This window comes from Pocillopora verrucosa, chromosome 14 (assembly GCF_036669915.1).
Source record: "Pocillopora verrucosa isolate sample1 chromosome 14, ASM3666991v2, whole genome shotgun sequence".
NCBI classification, from domain to species: domain Eukaryota; kingdom Metazoa; phylum Cnidaria; class Anthozoa; order Scleractinia; family Pocilloporidae; genus Pocillopora; species Pocillopora verrucosa.
The window spans coordinates 7797724-7818503 of record NC_089325.1 but is presented as its reverse complement, the minus strand read 5'-3'; the positions used below and the strand labels follow the sequence as shown (position 1 = coordinate 7818503).

The 20780-nt window shown below is 38.4% G+C and overlaps 2 protein-coding genes across 5 annotated transcripts; both read left to right on the top strand.

Annotated features, from left to right (window-relative positions):
- The first annotated feature begins 3669 nt into the window (after window positions 1–3669).
- Window positions 3670–7990, top strand: LOC131776586 (tachykinin-like peptides receptor 86C). The gene is made up of 2 exons (XM_059092797.2): window positions 3670–3800; window positions 6769–7990. Exon 2 carries the CDS (start codon window positions 6803–6805, stop codon window positions 7814–7816), a length of 1014 nt encoding a protein of 337 aa, XP_058948780.2. The 5' UTR covers window positions 3670–3800; window positions 6769–6802; the 3' UTR covers window positions 7817–7990.
- A 138-nt stretch (window positions 7991–8128) lies between these two features.
- Window positions 8129–18486, top strand: LOC131776538 (orexin/Hypocretin receptor type 1). 4 transcript variants are annotated; one of them, XM_066161190.1, is made up of 5 exons: window positions 11169–11641; window positions 12472–12555; window positions 12780–12883; window positions 15259–15315; window positions 16156–18486. In XM_066161190.1, the coding sequence occupies exon 5, from the start codon at window positions 16180–16182 to the stop codon at window positions 17179–17181; it is 1002 nt and encodes a 333-aa protein (XP_066017287.1). In that variant the 5' UTR covers window positions 11169–11641; window positions 12472–12555; window positions 12780–12883; window positions 15259–15315; window positions 16156–16179; the 3' UTR covers window positions 17182–18486. The 4 variants fall into 4 exon arrangements, with proteins under 4 accessions (XP_066017286.1, XP_058948717.2, XP_066017287.1 ...); XM_066161189.1 differs by lacking the exons at window positions 11169–11641; window positions 12472–12555 and adding an exon at window positions 8129–10135; XM_066161191.1 differs by lacking the exon at window positions 12472–12555.
- Window positions 18487–20780: the final 2294 nt, after the last annotated feature.

Sequence of the window (20780 nt, the reverse complement as noted above, 5' to 3'; positions counted from 1 at the left end):
GGTTAAGAAATGACCTTTCTACAAGTAACTGGACTTGAGGCAATGGAAGATATTATTGCATGCTCAGTGTATTGCAGCATGATAGTATTCAAAAGTTTCCTGTTTCTGAATTCCAGCAGTGGATAACTCTTGTATTCCAGCACTGTTATTTTCCAGCCCCTCTCAGCTGTTCTCAGTTTCTCAGCAGGAGGTAACTGTTGTATTCCAGTACTTTTAATTTCCAGCCCCACACAGCTGTTCTGAGATTACCAGCTGGGAATAAATATTCTTCTCCAGTACTTACTTGTATTTTTCAGCTCCTACAAGCTGTTCTGTTTTTTTTGTTTTCCAGCTGGAGGTAACTGTTATTTCTAAGCACAATTATTTTCTAGCCTCTCTAGACTGATCAGAGTTTTCCTGCTCAAGTTAACCGTTATTTTCCATAAAACAGAGTAATGTACATAAGGACCCTGGCATGAAGTGAAGAAACCTTCCTTGGAAGCCTTGGAAACAAGACAATAATGTTTTTAATTGCTCAGATCAAAACTTAAAAATTTAATTGTTTGTTGAAAACAGTGATATATAATGTTATGCAATGTTATGTAATATTAAATGTTACATGATGTTATGTTATATTAAATGTGACGTAATGTTAAAAATATCAAGGCCAACAGTAATTATGAACACAAAATTGAATAAATTTGACACCTGTGGAGTATGTAGCATCACCTATGAATGAGACAAGAATGTGCTTTTAAATTTCCATCATACCTGAATAATGTTTGTGTAAAATTTGAGCTCAAATGCAGTATTTTTATCTTATAAGTCTACTCCTGGTAAGTGGCCTTAGCAACCCATCTATACATGCAACTGCCAATAAAATAACCCTCCATTATTATAAAGATCTAAGTAAACTTTTAAGGCCTTGCTGTCATTTTTTTAAAGCATGGCCTCCCACACTTTTTGTTTTAGCTCCACTGATAAAAAACATTGAAGGGAAAGTCAAATAATCAACAAGCACAACTCGTGCTTAAATACTAAGCCGGCAATTGACTGAGACACCATTAGCACCACAATAAAAAAAGCAAGAACCCTCAACTGGCTGAAACTTACATCATTTAGTTGGATACTATTCTTCCCACATTTCTCAATAAATTAACCTATATTTAGTGCAGACCTCTATAACACAGACACTAGGGAAGGTTCTCAGAGGGGTTACCTTTGATACTTTAATAACTATAAAAGTAATAGCTTTAACTGCAGTTTAAAGTGATTTGATTTTTGAAATACAGTTAACTTCTCCACTTATCACACAACACCCGTGCAAAGCATGTCAATTGTAAATAACAAATATGGAAGTTACAAATTACTTTCAGTACTTTATAGTGCAAGCAATGTGTTCCTTACCATCATTTTTATGTGTTTTATTTCCATTTCCATTTCCACAGACTCAAATGGCTGAACGAAAAAACAAATTCAAACAATTCTACCTCACTTCTTAAAGCAAGAAATCACAAGACTAAACAACAAGTGTAGAAACTTAGACACACTTAGGCTAGAACCCTAATTCAAAAATAAAAAACTACCCCCCTGCCAAAAAAAAATGTACCACTGTCTTTGGTATCATCCTGTTGACCTTTCCTATTATCTTTTTTTTTCTTTTTCTTTTCTATTAATTTGCAAACACACACCATGCTTCTTCTCAATGGAAAGATTTTCCATAAAACCCAAATAACCAGAAAGAGTATTGGCAAGATAGATAACCAAATGAGTAGTGATATCGAAATAGAGCTTGTAGCAATTCACCAACCTGACTATTACACCCCATTCTTTTTTCCCAGGTCTATGTGAACTAGATTTTGAGCACAGAATGCAGTACCTCACCAAACATCCACTAGGATGACTCAATTAAAAGTATGCATGATTATCATCTCCTGCTGAGATTGCACACTTCACTTCAATGTTTTTATTACTACATATATGGGGGCTTTGGTAAGATTGTGGAAAGGAGGGAAAACGTTTGAGCAGCTGGGAGAGACCAAAATGACAGTGTGGCAGCCATTCATTCCTACTTTGATGACAAAGTCTGGGGAACCTTTCCCTGGAAATTTAAAAGTTTGGATCTTTAGACCACTATTTCCCAAGTTAGCTAAAAATGATATCTGCTACAAGGGAGAGTATTGACACTGATTTAATGAATAGAGTAGCTTTTACATAACTAACTATATAAACATTATATACATAGTAATGTTGTCTCGTAGATGATGTCTGTGTGGTCTTGTTTGATTTTTACCTTTGACTTGCTCAAAAATATGAAATTGTGCCCAGGACAACATCACATTTTGGGGCACAGTGCTGTGATTTCTGACACAGTATATTTTAAAACCATTACTGATGGCAAAGGAATTAATTGGTACTTCAATGATGACTTTAAAGCACAGCAATGATCAATGTAAACCATCATACCAAAAATATGTCAGCCACTGATTTAAATAGAAAAGCACATATTATTAGGTGAAGAGTAATTTTGCTGCAAATTTGTGCCCTTCTGGGTGAGCAAAGAGAATGATTTAACGCGTTATAACCCCACTGTTACTTGCTGGAGGGCGTTAGGAGCCAGCACCCTATCCTTTAAAAGAGACCAGATCTTCATCATATGTGTAAGTAGTGTCTAAGTTAACTTTCCAGGATATGTGAAGTTTGACATCGACAATACATCCTAGCTGAATTTTTGCGTAGCCCCATACATTTACAATGAGTACATGTCTTCCACTGCATCCATAATAGCCATCAGTGTAGACACTATGAGATTGCTACATGTAACACAATACAAATTATTATGAGGCTGGAAGAAAATCACAAGTTTTTGATCATTGAAACACCGAGATCTGTCCTGTTTTTTAATCGTGTAATATCTAGTGTTGCATGTCCTAAACAAAATTAAAAAGTCAGTCCTCGACACAGAAGGATTCAATGAATCCAGGTATCATACAGCTACATGAAATCCACAGGAATTTAGCACAAAACTTGAACGTGATCTTTGAAGAATGATTGTAATATTTAAATTTTAAAAAAATATTAGCATGAAATGCAACGAAAACCTTACCTTATTGTGCTAGCTCCGACAGAAAAGTAAGGGAAGCCAAGAGGCAATGTCAAATTCTCGTCTTCCTAAGCTTTCCAACGTATGGAAGAAAATTTCCCTAATACTTCGCACTTAAAAACGCCGCCAGAATCTTACTCTTTCACCAATCCAAAAGGCATCAAGGATAGCCCATGAAATTCTCAAACTTCGAGCGCTGAAATCTTAACGATCTTTTTACACTTTTGCATTGCATCCCTCCCCTAGTTATAAAGTGATACGCAGAAGACACGATCGCAACGCACTTTGATTGAAAGAAGTAAAACTGCATTCCATTGGTTATAAGGTGTAAGGACATAACTACAACGGAAGACACAACTGCAACGCTACAGATAACCACTTTTCTTTCAGTCCCGTTTCCCGTTCTTGGTTTTAGTAACATCCGTACACGAACTTAAGCGTCTGAAATGGTAAAAAAAAAAAAAAAAAGAAAAGAAAAGCACAGCCTTCCGACGGTTTTCACGCAATTCAGAATGCCAGTGAAAATATTTTATGAAAAATATGGTCTGGGTCGACCGCGGTTGAAGCTCGGTCGAGTTTCCTTTTATGGCGGTCACCAAATTCCATGCATTCGTGATTCCCACGAGATGTGTTCTGACTTTAAGGAGTCGGTTGTATGAACAGCTGCCAACAGCTAGTAGAACACTGTTTACAATTTTGCTTTAAATTCGACGAGAAGGTAAGAATCATTTGGGCAAGGTTACCGCATAACCCCAAAGTTTTAGATTATCTTTAAGAATACGACTCGCTTCGGATCAGAATGGGCTTTATGGCGAAGTCTCTTCTCCTTTTGTTACATTGTTTGGATGTATAACAGAATACTGGGCCACTTCTAACCATGCGCCAAACGAGCCATACATATGGACCTAAGACAGTGCACATTAATTCACAATTCCTCGTTCTTTAATTCTCTGCTAAGTCAACCGAGCCACCACATATATAGACCTAACTCTAAACACGCACATCCATTATTCCTCGTTCTTTCATCCTCTGCCAAGTCAAACGAGCCAGTAGCAAAACTGTCGTTCTTTCATCCACTACCGACCCAAAAGAGCCTCAGTCGACTCCCGTTATTACGCTCTACCTCGGAGGGAGATATTGTGTCCGTGATGGTGAGAGTCTGTAATAGCGGGGTACTAGAGAAAAATAAATTATTTGGTCTCTAAACATTTGAAATAATATGTAACTACGCAAACCTAAAGTTTCTAACATGGCCTCACGAACCGGAAAAAGATTTGGCCGCAAGCAGGAAATTCTCGTGTTCGCAGCCAACTGAAGAATGGTTTCTGTATTTTCCTTCATCGTAATGTCGCTTTGCATTATGTGAGTCAGGATTTTGGATGAAGTACTTAATTGTCCGCAATAGCGAGAGAAAAGACGAGTGAAATGTTTCACTGGGTGGCATGAAAGTGTCCGCATTTCAGCCTGAGTCCGTAATGGAAACGGGAGTTTATTTCAGACATTTCTTGATGCGTTTCATCGAGGCTCTCGTCGCAATGGCGAGGTGTCCGTAGCGCGAGAGTCGACCGTAGATTTTGCTTCAAGATTGGCCCTGTATTGTGTTGCTGCTCCCATTGTTTTACTTAAGCGGCGCTAGTAGATGATTTGGTTTGGCGTAGAGTGACAGTTTTGAACTGGTGTGTTCGTCATCGAATTAACATTTCTACTTCTCAAACCAACGAGCACACCAGCCAAACCAGTTCGTTTTGTCAACTGATCGAAGGAAGACTCCACTCAGGTCACTCGCTATAGTAAAAAAAACAAGCTTTGCTTACAAACGAAATTTATTATGGAGTGCAATTACAAATTGAGTCAGAGTGGACGTGATTGTTTGTGTTTGGTCAAAGCTAGTATAAAGTCTAAAGTTCAATTCACTTGTCATATTACAACTTCCTTTAATTCACCTGATAGTAGACAGCGTTGATGGTGAGCCGGTTGCAAATTGATGCCAATGTTGTTTTCAGCCTTCGGCTTATCTATATTTGCAGCTGTTTACAAAGTCGCGTAGAGGCTTAAAAGGTTACCCCAACAGAGAAGCTCAATGACAATGGAAGTAAATGTGATGTTCAAGAAACAAGTACAGGGTCGGTCGAAGACATTTCTAAATTATTGCTTTACCCATTTCGGCATGTTCCCACGAGCAGTAAACTGATATCTTACAATGATTTAATGTTGCTATTCTAATCAATTATTACTGGTCAAACATATCGACCGAATTGTTTTTTTTCCCTTTTTTTTTACAAATGTTATTTGAGGCATGACCATAGCTAAACCTAAAAGACCGAAACTTCCCGCGTGGTGTCTTAAAATTTCTATATCAAGTCGTGTCTGGATTTTGGTTTGTAATGCAGTGATTCACAGAACGAAAGTTATTTTCATCCTGTCATATGATTGAGGTGTGGGCACAGACGAAACTTCCTCGCTTTCAATTTCATCTTTCCCGATTCAGAGTATCTGTTCTAACCAATTCAGTCTGATGAGTGAACTGGGCCCCGTCAGAAGGATCTTATTACCGAACATAGAGCATGTCGAAATATGTGTGATTGCAATTCGCATTCGACAATGCATAATGACTGCTGGAAACGAAGAAAGAAACCGCTCCTCTCGCAAGCCGTTCCCTGACGCAGACTCATCAAGCTTAAGATTAGCAGGCTGGCCATTAATTTGAGAAGTTGATCGTGACAGTAATTTCTAAAGTAAATTTCCTTAAAGTTCTGTAAATGGTTTATGTTAGCAACAGATTAACTAAATCTTAGAGTTAGTAAGGAAATGGTTGCATTCTTAAGTGCCAAAAATCCAACCAGAGTGAGCTGAAAAAAAAAACAAAAAAAAGTGTCTGTGTTGAGTTCCAACGCTACGCGTAAGTTTTCTAGGCGGAAACACGTTCGTTTCGCTGGTTTTAAGTTTCCCCGCTTTTTATACAGCGTAGTCCGTTCTCAAAGTTAAGCAAAGCAGAAACAGTTACATACATACGATTTTCTTGTATTCTTTTCTAATGATCATAAGAGGTCAGTAGTCCGATGAAATTATAATTATGCGTGCATTATGCACTTGACTTGTGTTTAAATCGGGGTCAATTGCAATTAATCCGTCTGGTGAAGACACGCGATTCATATTGACTTCCAAAAACTATTCAAATGAAAGAAACTTTAACATTCTGAGGCATTAGCGTGATGAGTCAGTTCCTGAAGAGATGCTTCACCTTAAAATTGTTACTCGTATGTTCTAATGATTGAAAGATGAGCACATGTAGAGAATTTGTCTTCCACAATTTTTTCATGTACATGAAAGGAAATTGTCTTCTGTATCCATGCAAAAACCTTTAAAATCCTATAAACATTCAGCTAAACTAAAGAGTAATAGGCAGATCAACGGAAGCGCGTATCTTTTATCAGATAGTTAACAAAAGCTGTACTCGCGTTGTAAGTGAACGTATCTGTAATGTACGACCACCGCTGAGATGAATCAGTCTTAGTAAAGTTATATTGCATGACGTCAACCCCATTTACGCAATGCTTATCAGAGTCCATCCAACCAAGATCAAGTTAATTTTTATTAAACATAAACCGTTCGACATTCTTTGTTAAAGTTTCAGCGGAAACTGTGTTTCCACTTAATCATAATTCGCGAATATTTTCTCGTTCCAGTAAAGCTTACAAACAGACGAAAGAGAAATTGAAAATGACATTAAAAGAGAACGAAAGGATCATCCTCACAGTCTTATACACCATCACAATGCTCGTAGCATTTGCAGGGAATGGTTTCCTCATCTACATCGTGTGGAAAAAACCTGAAGTAAGATCACTAACAAGCTTCATGTTCGTCAACATGGCCATCGCCGATTTGCTGGTGGCATTGATTGTGATGCCCTGGTCGATTGCCCACATCCATACAGACGGATTGTGGATGATACCGGGTGTATTTGGAGAAGTCATGTGCAAAGGTGTAGTATACATTGCCTATGCTACATTAACAGCGTCCATCCTCTGCCTGACAGTCATAGCAATGGACAGGTACTGTACCATAGTTCATCCCCTCCGCCGCAATCTTTGGTTCCGAAAGCCTAAACTGACTGTACCGTTTATTTGGATCTTTTCGCTGGCTTCGATGTCCATTTTTCCAGCGATTCAAACCGTGGAGGAAATAGGTAAACTTTCCGTGTGCTCGTTATCCGTTTATATTTTGGGTGATCCATATATGGCTATCCGAGGGCTATTCCTCTACCTTGTGATTCTCAACTATCTGATCCCTTTGAGCGTTATTTCATTTCTGTATATTATCACTGCAAGGAAGTTATGGTTTCATGCTGCACCTCGAAATGAACATTCGACTGAAAATCGAGAACAACAGGAAACTTTAAAGAGGAGAGTGGTTTGGATGCTCATCATAGTTACCTCCACTTTTGCCCTTTGTTGGCTCCCACCACTGGTGATCCATCTGATGTATGTCATGCAAGCATGGAATATTGAGGTTAATCTTCAGCCAAATGTCACGTTTGTTTGTTTTTGGTTTGGTCACGCCAACAGCGCCATCAACCCATGGCTTTACATTTTCCTGAGCGCCAAGGTCAATACGGCATTTATAAGAATAGTGAGTAAAAGAAACCGCCAGTCGCCTCCGAGTCACAGCATCATAACATCGAATGCTTTCTTACAAACTGAACAGGAAGCTATCGAGGAAGACTCAAGACTGTAATCTTTACCATAATTTCTAACATTAATGACCAATTTGATGTCTGAAAGAGGAATAAATGTCGTCACCAACTGAACAACTGTGCACCTACCCCTCCCCTGACCCAATATCAACTCTTACTTGTCATCAATTGTCTTTTTTTGAGCTGGGGGAGGAGTGGGTGCGTAGTGCCTTAGATATTGGCTTTCATCTGAACTTTCTTAACACTAATAAGTCCAGACAGATAGATACTAAATTGATACATATTTTGTATAAGTAATCACATGATTTCGAGCGCAATTTGGAATAAATAAGCATGAATAAATTTTTTCAAAGACTAACAAAATTTGTTGTCTTCGAAAAAATTAACAAGTGCTTATTTACTCCACATTGCACGAGAAAAATCATGTGATTACGTATTAATAATTTACATGAAAAAATACAAGATAGCTTATCATAATTATGCAGAAGCAAAGCGTGCGCTTCAAGTGCAAAGTGAAGTGTTTGGTCAAAACAACCGCGTACGATCAAAACAATGATACACAATGATGTTTTCACATCTGAAAGGCGCAAAACAGTTCAAGGAATTGTTCAGTCTGTCCGAATCACTTTCAATGAAATGGGATCGTCGTTTGCGAGGTTTAACCATGTTTGTTTTTAGTTTCGGTGTAGAATCGCTCGAGTTAAGTGTTAAGCTGGGTCGGCTCGTAATTTTCGATTTCCTTACAATTCCCTTCTCTGAACACCACTTTTTCCAAACCGACAACCAAAGAGTAATGCTTTTTACAGTGTCTTCATTGTTAGAGCTGTTTCTCAGGTGCTGTATTGTTATGGCGAAAGAAAACCTAATTGAAATGCCGGCCATTGTTTTGCTCGCAAATTTTCAGCGCATCCAAATGTTGCGACAACTAAGGCTCGCACGCGATTGGCTATCTGTGAGTTTCTTTGTTTATTGACCAATCAGAATGCCTGGTTTGTTATACTTCTTTGCACTGAATTAACCCTCTTCTGCACTGAGTTACCTGAAAACTGCATATATCTTAGCCAATTTTTTTCATGTATATTATTAGGAAGATAGATGTTAAGATGGGAAGAGTGTTCCCAAGACATTTGAAACAGGTTATCTACCTGATGTGCGAAATGGAGGTAATGTTATCTGCTAATTATTCGCCTTTAGGCTTTTTCTTTTTTTTTTTGCTTGTTTAAACGACAAGGTTTTTGACGTCAAGTGAAAAAGGAATGATTGCAGTAACTCAGCTCTTTCTCAAGCAAGTAACTTCAAATCGATCGATATCTAGTGGGTAACGCGTAACTGACTAGAAATTGCGATGAAGTAAATGTTAATAATATAATAATAATAATACTAATAATAATAATTTATTTCTATAGCGCATTTTCCTAACGCCCAAATGCGCTTTACAGTGTCAAATTATCATAACCTATAATTATGTAAAAATTTAAGCTTAGCTTAGCTTTAAAAATAGAGACCGATGCACTGCTTCTAATCTCAAATGGAACCGAGTTCCAGAGGTAAGGCGCGCACACTGAAAAAGCCCTCAGGCCAGTCAATTTGAGCTTGTGTGTTGGTTGCTCCAGTAGAAGTTGGTCAGCAGACCTGAGAGCTCGCCTAGGAACATAAGGGCTGATGAACTCATTCAAGTACGTTGGAGCCACACCATGGAGAGCCTTGAAGGTGTACAGTAAAATCTTAAAAAAATAATACGCCACACCATGAAGAGCCTTGAAGGTGTACAGTAAAATCTTAAAAATAATACGCTGACGGACGGGGAGCCAGTGTAGCTCAGTAAGTAGTGGTGTGACATAATCAAGTTTTTGCTAGTAAGTGATCACCTTTGTCGCTGCGTTCATAACATATTGTAGTCTCTGAATAACTGAAATGAATGACATGATCATGAAAACCAGCAGGCAATGATAACATGCGAGAGACTTAGTCAATGATAATCTACATTAGGAATGGTTGAGAAGTTAATACATCAGCCTGACTAGGGATTTCATCTACTTTTTTTGTTTTCAACTTGAGCCTGGGCAGCCAGCTTATCGTAATTTATCCTTCGATTTTGATTGGCTTAACTAGCCGATTTCACCTGGTGTTTGTAGTTAGACAGGCAACAGATAAAGCTTGTTAACCAATCGAATTCCAGCTTTTTTTACATATACAAATACTTCTCCAAGTTTATAATCTTAGCATTCATTGAATGCAAATGCAAACATATTGAATGTGCGTCATAAAAGAAACGCTCATTTCCCTTCCTCAGTTCCAAACTGCGAACTCTCATGGTAAAGTGGCGAGGGAATCTCCAACCCGTAAGTCTGGATTTTAAGGTAATAACAACCTCAGAAGACCAGTGTTCTACTAGTTGCTGTTATGTTTAGATCTAGATTTGATACGCTATAATGTACTGCATCATAGCCTAAAAATAAAAATTTGGTCATCATCATCTAGGACTGTCATGGTGTCCATTTAAGACAGCGGAAGTTTCATTTCATTTGTTATTAATCATTGTCAATATGCGTTCAAATTATCAAAATATTTATTTAGTTTGGGTTTTGTTATTTCTTGTTTACACCATGAGGTTGTTATCTATGTAAATTACAAATTTTAGGTGGATTTTTTTCTTTAATTTTTGATAAGGAAGGGACCTTTTATACTTCTTATATTTTTGTGATCAACACCTCTCATGTTCTGCTTGCGTTTATTTGCTACCCTGAATCAGCTGCAGTCTCCAGAATCACGTTTGAATCTAAACTGGGAATGACTTCCCTAATGGAAATTATGAAAAAAGCATCGAATGTTATCTTAGGTTAAATATTTGAAATATGCCCTCGGGTTAGAGAAAATACCGGCTTTCTTTTTTCGAAAAATGGCAATCTGGATTTGGGATTTATTTGGCAAGGATTTGGGGATCTGAGATCCAAGACTGTAAATATTAAATAGCAACAAGCACAGGACGAAATCCCACGTTTCCGCATTTCTTAATTGTGACGGAAACATAGAGCTTCACGTTTCCACTACATTTACATTTTGCGGCAAACTGTTATACCAAGTCTTGGCGATTCTATCAAGTTTCTGTCATGTTTCCGGAAAGGAAATGTCAAGTCACTTTTCCGTCATATTTAAGTCAGGATGTTTCCGCTGTTGTTCGTTTCCGTTATGTTTCTGAAAAATTGGCCATGTAAACATATTTTCCAAAATTCTGATCACAAAAAGGTCTTAGCGAAGACCGTGTTACCACGCAATACATGCGAAATAAATATATGTTATTTGCCGGCTGGGAGGTCCGTATGGTGAAAAACTGTGATCGAGGTCTTGAAAATACGACCGAGGTCACAGTTTTTCACCATATGGACCGACCCTTAGCCGGTAAATAACATATTTATTGTTTTTAAACTTGACGAAATTCTTTCCGAAAGAACCCGAATGATTTAGGGCTGTAAATACGGCAAGATCTTCCATAAACTGAACAATTTTTGAGTGAGGAAATGGTATTTAAAATAGAGGTGATGCAAATTAAAGAGAGATGCCTCAGCGAAACATTTTCATTTCCGTGACGATAAAGGTGATTTAAAAGGCTTCCAAACAAACTTTGAAACATTATTTTTACAAGTATCTGTCACAATCTGACACCTGTCAATTAGAGAGCGCGCAAGAAAAAAAAAGCGTAGGAACATTTGAAAAACATCAGAACTAGTTTGGCAAGGGCTGTCACGACAATGTTTTCTTCAATGATGTCAATGATCTAACGGAAAGTATTATTCACTCTCATCGACCATTCATTCATGTACGAAGATTTACCTCTGTTCATTAAGTAAACGGCGAGGAAAGTAATTGTGAGTAAATTCAATTTTTTTACTTTGAAGTTGTGAGAGTTTGCTGGTTTGTTTGCTTCAATGGCGTGTGTGACTCTGGTCTTTCCTTCACAAAAACTAAATTCGAACGGCACACTCCAACGAGACACAAGGGAATTTAATGCGGCCTTTTCTCAAAAAATTCCTTCAATTTCTGTTGTGCAATTTACGGTACAAATGTCTAAATTGAAGGGAATTGGAAAGACTTACCGGGAGCGTATATTTGTTGTAGAACTTAAATTAAAACTTCGCTCGCTCTTTCACTACGAACAAATTGCTCGAGAAAATTCAGATATTAAATGAACGAAAGTTCCATCGTTCAGTTTAACTGTAACCAAATACTTCACGTGTCAACTTTCTGGGTACTTTTTGTGAACGATTAAAATTAATTGCAGACGGTTTTTAGGCCGCTTGTCAACTTCGTAATGACACTATTGTTTATACAAATTCATTCTGAAACCAATATTTTTCTGTCAACCAAATTGATTTGATAGAGAGAAAAGAGGAGAGGATTCATAAGTTATTTATCGGCTTGAGGTAGTGACCGACGTGTTTGCTTAAAAATACTGCCCAGCCGGAAAACGAGGTATATTTATGAAAAAAATGACAACGAAAGTTGGGATGCACTCGGCGACTCAAGAAAGCGTTACCGTGGCCCGTGGGCAGAGATAGGAAAATACTGACCGGGTAAAGAACCAATCAGATTGCAGGATTCGTTGCCGTGCCCTCTAAAAAAACAATAAAAAATGATAAAAAAACAACAATTTTCAGTTATTTTGAAAACTGATAGGTCTTTTAAAAATTATTCGTAGTGATGGTGAAGGAATCCTGCACGGAAAGATAACTGCATAGAAGAAAGTTTACATATTTTCAGTAATTTGTATAACAGAACGAAGGTACGGTATGCTACCACGCAATTTTAACAAAATAGAAAGTAAGATTAAACAGTAAAATTACCTGGATTGACGTAATTTGAAATTGAAACTGTCAAATTTTGAAAGAAAGATGTTATCAATGCAATGTGCATCCGAGTTGTAATCCTTTTAAGTCAAATTTAAATTTTAAATCCAATTTCACTTAAGCTAAATGGCTCTCCAAGTGTTGTCTTGTTTCCTATCAGATCCATCACATATAATTACAGATGCCCGTGAAGAGTCTTACGTATGATCATTGCTACGATCGACGGTGGACTGTTGTTGGTTGTCTATCGTCAACAGAATTTAGGTAGGTCACCATCTATTATTTTAAGAATAGATAGATCAATGGATTTCTTTTTGAAGTCTCTGAAAGCGAAATGTCTGTCGTTTCAGCTAACGATCAAACTGCTAGAGATCGCAGCCCTGTGCATGGTTTGCGCGGTTTTGTCTGTTTTCGTGAGAGTCGTTTAGTTACCTGCGTTGTTATTCCCGTGTCATTTCAACACTGCACGGCCGCAGCTTATGCTATTTTAAACCAATTTTGTGTGTCTTATTGAGTTACTTACGAAACAGACACCTTTACTATGGCTAGAAGCCCCTCCAGTTTCGTTTTCCAAAGCACGGTGATCCAAAATCCGCAACTCAGAGCAGCCCTTCCGCAACAAATTCCGCCGGGTTGCCAATAAACTAACCACACAGTTACAAGGGTATCTTGCTCGAATCTCCAACTGAACATGTACACAGACCGCGAGGGATTTCTGAGTCAGTTTTGTTATCATCTACGTTGGCATTGTCGCTTGATACTAGCGCTTTTCCTTCGCACGCTTCAACCGTACCTGCAACTTCCAGACATAAATTCTTTGCTCTCAGTTCATCAGTTCAGGAGCATTTCGAGGTTAACCACAGCAAATTTGCATTAGACATACAAGATGTGCACGCGTCAACTAAGACTTTTAGCTCTTTTGAAATTTCTCTTATGCGTCAATTATTTTGCAGATGCTGGTTTTGAAAATAATTTTTCAAAAAAGCATTCCTTATACGTATTGTATTGCGCAGGGCAAAAAAAATTTATTCTGACTGCTTCTTTTGATATCACTGCGATACGACCTTAACAAAAACTGAAAACGGAAGGCTGTATTCCTAAACTTAAACGTTTAGGAAACGTAAAGCCGCAAAGCGCCGCGTCAAAGCGTCATTCCTAGCTTCTGTCAATCTACCGTCCACAGTCAAACATTAGTTGAACTCTTTTATCAGCACTTGAGCTGATAAAGACTCTTGAGGAAATGTACTGCACCTTTAAACATACAGGCCAAAGTTGACTACAAATTCTTGAAGTCAAATTAAAGAAACAACGATAGAAAACTATGTCAATTACAGTTATGAAGGAAAGCTTCATGAATTCATGAAAGAGAGCTTTTCGTTTGTGCTCTATTAAACAAGTATTTACTCAGGCACTCTCTTGAGGGGCGTTAAACTACCGCGTTTTATCGAAAGACTAAATCGACAAATCGATGTCAGATTTCCATCGGCAAAAATAAATATAGCGGGAGGAAAGTTTTTATGTAAATTTGATGCCTCGAGGGAAAGTTATATATTCCTCTGAAATTAAACTTAATTCATCGTCTGCTATGTCAGCATGACAGCGCGCATTGCAGAACCATCTCATTATTTCACTGTCATGAACCTGTCAAAACTGCATGGGATCATTTGCATGCAATTCAAATTCAAAAGGAGGGCTATAAGGTAAAAATAAAATTGACCTGAGCGACGCTTCCATCAGGGAATTTTGACATTAAAGTGATCCGAAATGAGACGCGTGCTTTCCTATGATTATGGAGGCTATGAAAACGCGGGGAAAGGAAGCAAATTTATGAGGAATTTGTCCGCACTTTCTATGCATTGTTACGATCAACCATCATAGAAATTTAAATAACAATCCATGCATTACAAGACGCCATTATCTTAAAGTTAAACTCTTATGTTTATTATTAAACTAAACTGCGTGTTATTTGCATAGTGCATTATTTTTTGTCGAACTAATAGATCCCACTGAAGGTCTGTCATTGACTCACAACTGTTCATGATCAAGAACCAACCGACCAATTCACAAAGAAGTAAAATGACATACGTAGAACATAATTTCGTCTTAAAAAGTCTCCTTTTTGATCTTTAATTTGATCTTGAATTTCCCCACGCAAGGAAGGTTTCCTTTGTTTGTTTATTTTTTGTTTCTCAAGTTTATGAATTAAAATCACTGGGAAGGCTTGCTTCGAAGCCAAATAGCCTCTAAATGGTTTTCATAAGTTTGACCTCTTGCCTACTTGAGCCCCAATTAGTTTTTTTGTGACTTTGAAGGCGGAAGACACAAGCCCGTGTTCTACGTGCCTTTAGTATTGATATCAGCCTGCCTGGCTGTTAAGGAAAGATGCGTACGAGACCTGCATTAATATTCATAGCAAATCATTTTGAAATGGTTAAAAAAAGAAGTGATCAGGATTAAGCTCAGTAGTTCATCAAGGTTCGTCAGTCACGAGCCACTGAATTTTCAAACCGTTGGATTGGGGTAGCAACCTTGTCGATATTGCCTAAAGGTATACCGTGTTTCTTATTTTAGGTCAACCTGAAAAAACGCTAAGATCAGTGCATTTGAAATGTAATTTTTATTATTTTATCTTTCTGTAGTACTAAGAGGTTACAAGTTTATAAGCTGGCAGCGGTCTTCAGTGCATTCTATCGCAGGTACGTCGAATTTCAACGCTTTCTAACTTACAATAACTTGGAGGGAAACAAGTTGACGTTGTAAGGCAGATATATAGGCAAATTGATTTTCTACCTCCAAACTAAAACTAATGATGTTTCAGTCCATCAAAAATTGTTATATACATGCGCCAACGGTGTCTCCAATAAGATATCATACGTTATCTTCATTCATTATTTTCATTCTACCGGACATTAAATTGCGAATGAAAGATTAGTGAAAACGAATATGCTATCGCGATCGTTTCTCTCTGATAACTTGTGTTATTAGTATAATACGAACAAATGAAGGAACTGGGCAGAAAATTGAAAAAAGGTATTTCTGAAAGTTATCTTTTTTTATCGGGACAGTCCGACGTTGAAGAAGTGCACTAGTTTTCTGAATGAACATGACAAACAAGCAACGCTTTCGTCATAAAAGCAAACCAACAACAAAGACCAGTAAATATTTATTTTAAGGTTGAGAATACTTAATGCTTCTATGCAAAAATGCTTAACCATCACTTCAATGCTTAGATTTTTCACGTATCACAAGGTTATTTATGGAGAAAATAAAAATGTCCTGCTGCATTCCTTTTCCTGTTTCCAGTATTTCCGTTCCTGTTCACGGCTTCAGTGACGTCCTGAAATATCATCGATTTAACAGATGTGAACTTGGTTTAAAAATGCAAAAAAATTAAGGACTATTGTTTCCTTTGAATTCACAATCGATTCCTCTCATCACACCCCAGGTTGGTATCGAATAGGATTTTAGGGGGCCATGGGTATTCCCTTTATTGATTATTTATTCAGTCATAAAAGTCTTATCCTATTCAACTTTAGCAACAAAAAAAACAGGAACTAAAGATGAAAACAGAAATCGAGTGGATCATCGCAGTTCTTTACGCCATCACGATGCTCGTGGCGTTTACAGGAAATGGCTTTCTCATCTACATCGTGTGGAAGAAACCCGAAGTCAGATCACTAACAAGCTTCATGTTCGTCAACATGGCCATCGCCGATTTGCTGGTAACGTTGATTGTGATGCCCTGGTCGATTTCCATGATATATACCGACGGATTGTGGATGATCCCGGGAGTATTTGGAAAAGTCATGTGCAAAGGTGTTGTATACACTGCCTATGTCACTATAACAGCATCTGTCCTCTGCCTGACATTCATGGCGATCGACAGGTACTATGCCATCGTTCATCCCCTCCGCCGCCATCTTTGGTTTCGAAAGCCTAAACTAACCGTTCCATTTATTTGGATCGGGTCACTGGTCTCCATGTCTATTTTCCCTGTTGTTCAAAACGTGGAGGATCACAATGATTCTTCCTATTGCACGCTATCTGTTTACAACTTGGGTGATTCAGATAGGGCTCTTCGAGGAATATACCTCCTCCTCTTCGTCATCAATTATCTCATCCCCTTGGGCGTTATTTCTTTCCTGTATACCATTACTGCATGGAATTTATGGTTTCATGTTGCACCTGGAGTGAAATATTTGAGAGGAAACCAAGCGCAACGCGAAACCTCCAAGAGAAGAGTGGTTCGGATGCTCATTATTGTTACCTGTGCCTTTGCTCTTTGTTGGCTCCCACCACAAGTGGTCCACATAATGGAAGTCATTCACGCATCAACGTTTGAGCTACAGCCGATTGTCAACTTTGTGTGTTTCTGGTTTGGACATGCCAACAGTGCCGTTAACCCATGGCTGTACATTTTTCTGAGCACGAAGATAAATATGGCATTTACTAGGATCGTCAGTAGAAAAAGCAGCCAGTTGCCTTCAAGTCCCACCATCCAAACATTAGATGCCGTCCTACCACCTGAATATGAAGCAATCCAGAAAGAATCAAGAATATGATCTCTATTAAAACATGAAACTTTTATTACCAATTTGGTAACTGTAGGATAGAAACTTGCTTAAAACGGATTTGTGTATTACTAATTAGATAATTTGACACAAACACTTATAAACGGTTTTTCAGTGCGTAAGAAACAAGGATTCTACTTAAAAAGGTAAATATTGTTAGGAGGAGGGCATTGGGGCTTATTAACTGCTCTCTCGAGGACTTCGAGCGTGGTCTCTGTGGACTCAGCAGCTGGTAATGGAGCTTAGTTAAATTAAGGAAATTCGCACGGAAGCCCTCGATATGTTGCAATTTTGCAAGCGCAAAGAGCTATAGCCCTGGAAAGTTTCATCGAAAATCCCTAATCTAACATTTCCATTTGAAAACTAAGACCTGAAACTTTGGAGATTCTACTGGAATGTAGAATCAATTAGTTACGTGTGGCCTGTAAATTGGTCACCAACTTCGAGGTGGCGTTGATAAAGAAACTCTTGCAATGTTCCGTGCTTAGCCGTACCCTACGTGTAGCCGTACCCTACGTGTAGCCGTACCCTACGTGTAGCCGTACCCTCCCTTCCCCCCACCCTGGGGAAGGGGGCCCTGCGATATTTCAATTGGTTTTTCACGCATTCCTCTCGATAACATTTACGTTTAGCGGCTATTCGAGATCAGTGGAGGCGCTGAATCGAAAAGAAACCGGAACCCAAATAGGTCAAATAGGAAAAACCGAAAACTGCATCGGATATCAAATCCGGAAACCCGTTAATCAATAAACTTAATCTATTCACGGGCAATTCATCAGCTTTTTTTTGGAAGATCAAACTATAACTACATAACTATAAATGTAACTGTGAACAACACTATATTAAAAAGCTGCTTTCCCTGAATCGCGGCCATAGCTCAGAGAGCTTTGCTGATTGCACGGTTGAACAACACGGGGGATTCCGCGCACCTAGCCTCGCAAGAAAGGCTATTCCACAATGTGGTGCCACGTTAATTTGAACTATTTTTCAAATAATTTGTGCATGGTAGTCGAACATTATGTTTATTTTTGGAGTCCTTCAGGTTGTTTCTTGTATCGTGCTCAGAGAATTTCCATGCTAAATAATATAAATCATTTCTGTTCGTATATAAACGAGTATTGATTAACGCTAATACACGATTTCAAGTAACCCTGACGTTTTCATCCTTCTTGTTGCAATTGAGAGTGTTTAAAGGCAACGTTTTAGTACATGGTAAAGAAATGCTAAAAGAAGAACAGCTGGGACCAGAGTGTTTGTAAAGTCTACACTAGTAAATGTAAGCTAACAAAATTTGTGATAAAGAGATGTACTTACCACTATCGTTGATTTTCAGTCTTGATCAACTGTTAGTCCGTGAAAGCGTGTTAGGCTGTAAAAGCGTCCTTAGCAACAATATGTAGAAATGTTTCTGTGGGGGATTCCCTATCCCTCGACTTCTCATTAGTCTACAACTGCGTGGCATGTCATTGTACGGGATACAAACCACTGTCTATCCTTTTGTGAATACCGGTTTTTACTGTGCTAACATACAAGTCAAACATTCTTGAGCAAAATCGTTTTACTTGGGGCCCACACTTAGGTCACTCGGACTTCAGCTCACGACCCAAATTGTAAAACCCGGAATTTTTTTAAAAATATACACAATGTGATGCGTAACACCCCTTGCGGGACACCTTTTCTGGTACTGGCGTGATACTCTTGCGCGATTATTTACCTACTGTGATAACTATCAGAAGCGTTGCGTGATTTTCTGACGTAAACAATATTTCAAGCCATGTGGGTAAAAATCCGGCTTTCTCATTGTTTTCTTTGCTGCAATTTCATTAGTTAGGCCCTAAATAAGCGTGTTTCTAGTACTCTTCCTAGAAATTCTTTTAGAATGATTTTGGTTAGATTTTTCTCATTTTTCGCTCATTCATGCTGAAAGCAAAGAATGAGGTATTGTGGTGACGCAGATGTTGACGGAAGTTGTATTCCGTAGACGGAAGTTGCATTGCGGACTGTAAACGGAAGTAGACTCGCATGCTACCCCTTCCCACTTAATGAAAGTCAAAATCAATTTCGATGAGCTCAGAAACTCACGTGGAAAGAAATAAAACGTTTTTATGGGTTAATAAAAATAATAACCTCAAATCACATTTCCGAACTTCTAAAATGCAACTTGAATCGAGAAGCCGAAATGTTCACACCCGTAGCGGGTTCATTTCAACACACGCTGTGACCACGCAAAAGAGCATCAGGGGTAGTCATATTGGTAAGCCGTGCATTTGTATTCGTCTTCAGTTAGTATAAAGTAATCATTGCTCTATCATTGTGCTTGTCCACGGGAGCTCTTCGACATACAGCTCACACATCAATCACAGCGGCCAAGATAGTTTAAAATTTATTTTTGGAGCTTCAATATTTCGGTCTGGACTTGAGGCTCGCTCGAACAAAAACAGCAACACCAATCCGGTCAGTACAAAATGCAGACTGTAGAATGCAGGCTGCAGACCGGATGCAAAGTGCAGACTACAGACTGCAGACTGGGCACAAATTACAGACTGAGAATTTATACTGTTTTTTCGTCTGGCACGTGATAACATGTCATCTTGCAACTTACCGAGCGTCACGCAATCGCTTTCCGCGATCATCTTTCACAATTATTTGCACAGTTGTGGAATATTCCTTGCCCGCGTCTTGATCACAATCGTTCTTAATATAATTTCAAGCCATCATGTAGTCTTCTCACTTTGCGCGCGAGTTGGTTGGTGTGATGTCTGCACAGAATTTACCAAGTTAATTAAAGTAGATGTAGATATAAGTGTAAATGAGATGTCACTATTGAATATTTAACACACGCAAAATTCGAGAAACAATTGACAGCTTTGCACGTGGTCCGTTCATTTCATCTTTTCAACCGAAATGTGTTCATTTTGTTGACAAAAATGCGGACCAAGACCAAGACTGTTCCTTCGACTTGATATATTATCAACGTTCAAGGGTATACACACTCTGATTTTCACATATGTGCCTTATATTGTTATTAGCTTACATGATGAACCGGCGAATTCTAATAGGGAAAAGCGCAGCGTTGCGCATGCTTTCGTGACTGCCCATTTGTTTACTTTTCTGGTGGTTTTATCTCTTGTCTGTTTGGTGACTAGGTAAATATTGTTATGTGAAAATCAGACTATACGGAACGATTGTGGCTGCTTTGGTAAGAACCAAAAGCAATGGCCGCTTTGTTTAAAAAAAAAAGATATCAAGAAACGGGCTAGGAATATTTCACAATAGTGCAAATGATCGTGATAGATGAGCATTACTAATATTTTGCTGCCAGAGCAACATTTGATGCCTGATTATGTCCACCCAGCCCACCCTTTGTCCTACAAACACACACACACCAACGAAAAGGACACTGTCTACCTAATGACCTCTGCCCATCCCACATCCGGCCCGCACAACCTTTTTTCCAATTTTCATCACGACGAATGGACAAGTTTTCTTATTACAAAACTGCCCAAAAATAAAAGAAAAATTTTTCCAAAAGTCTTGAAAGTTCACATAAACCAGAGTCAATTTTCTCTATATTCAACAAGTCCAAGAAA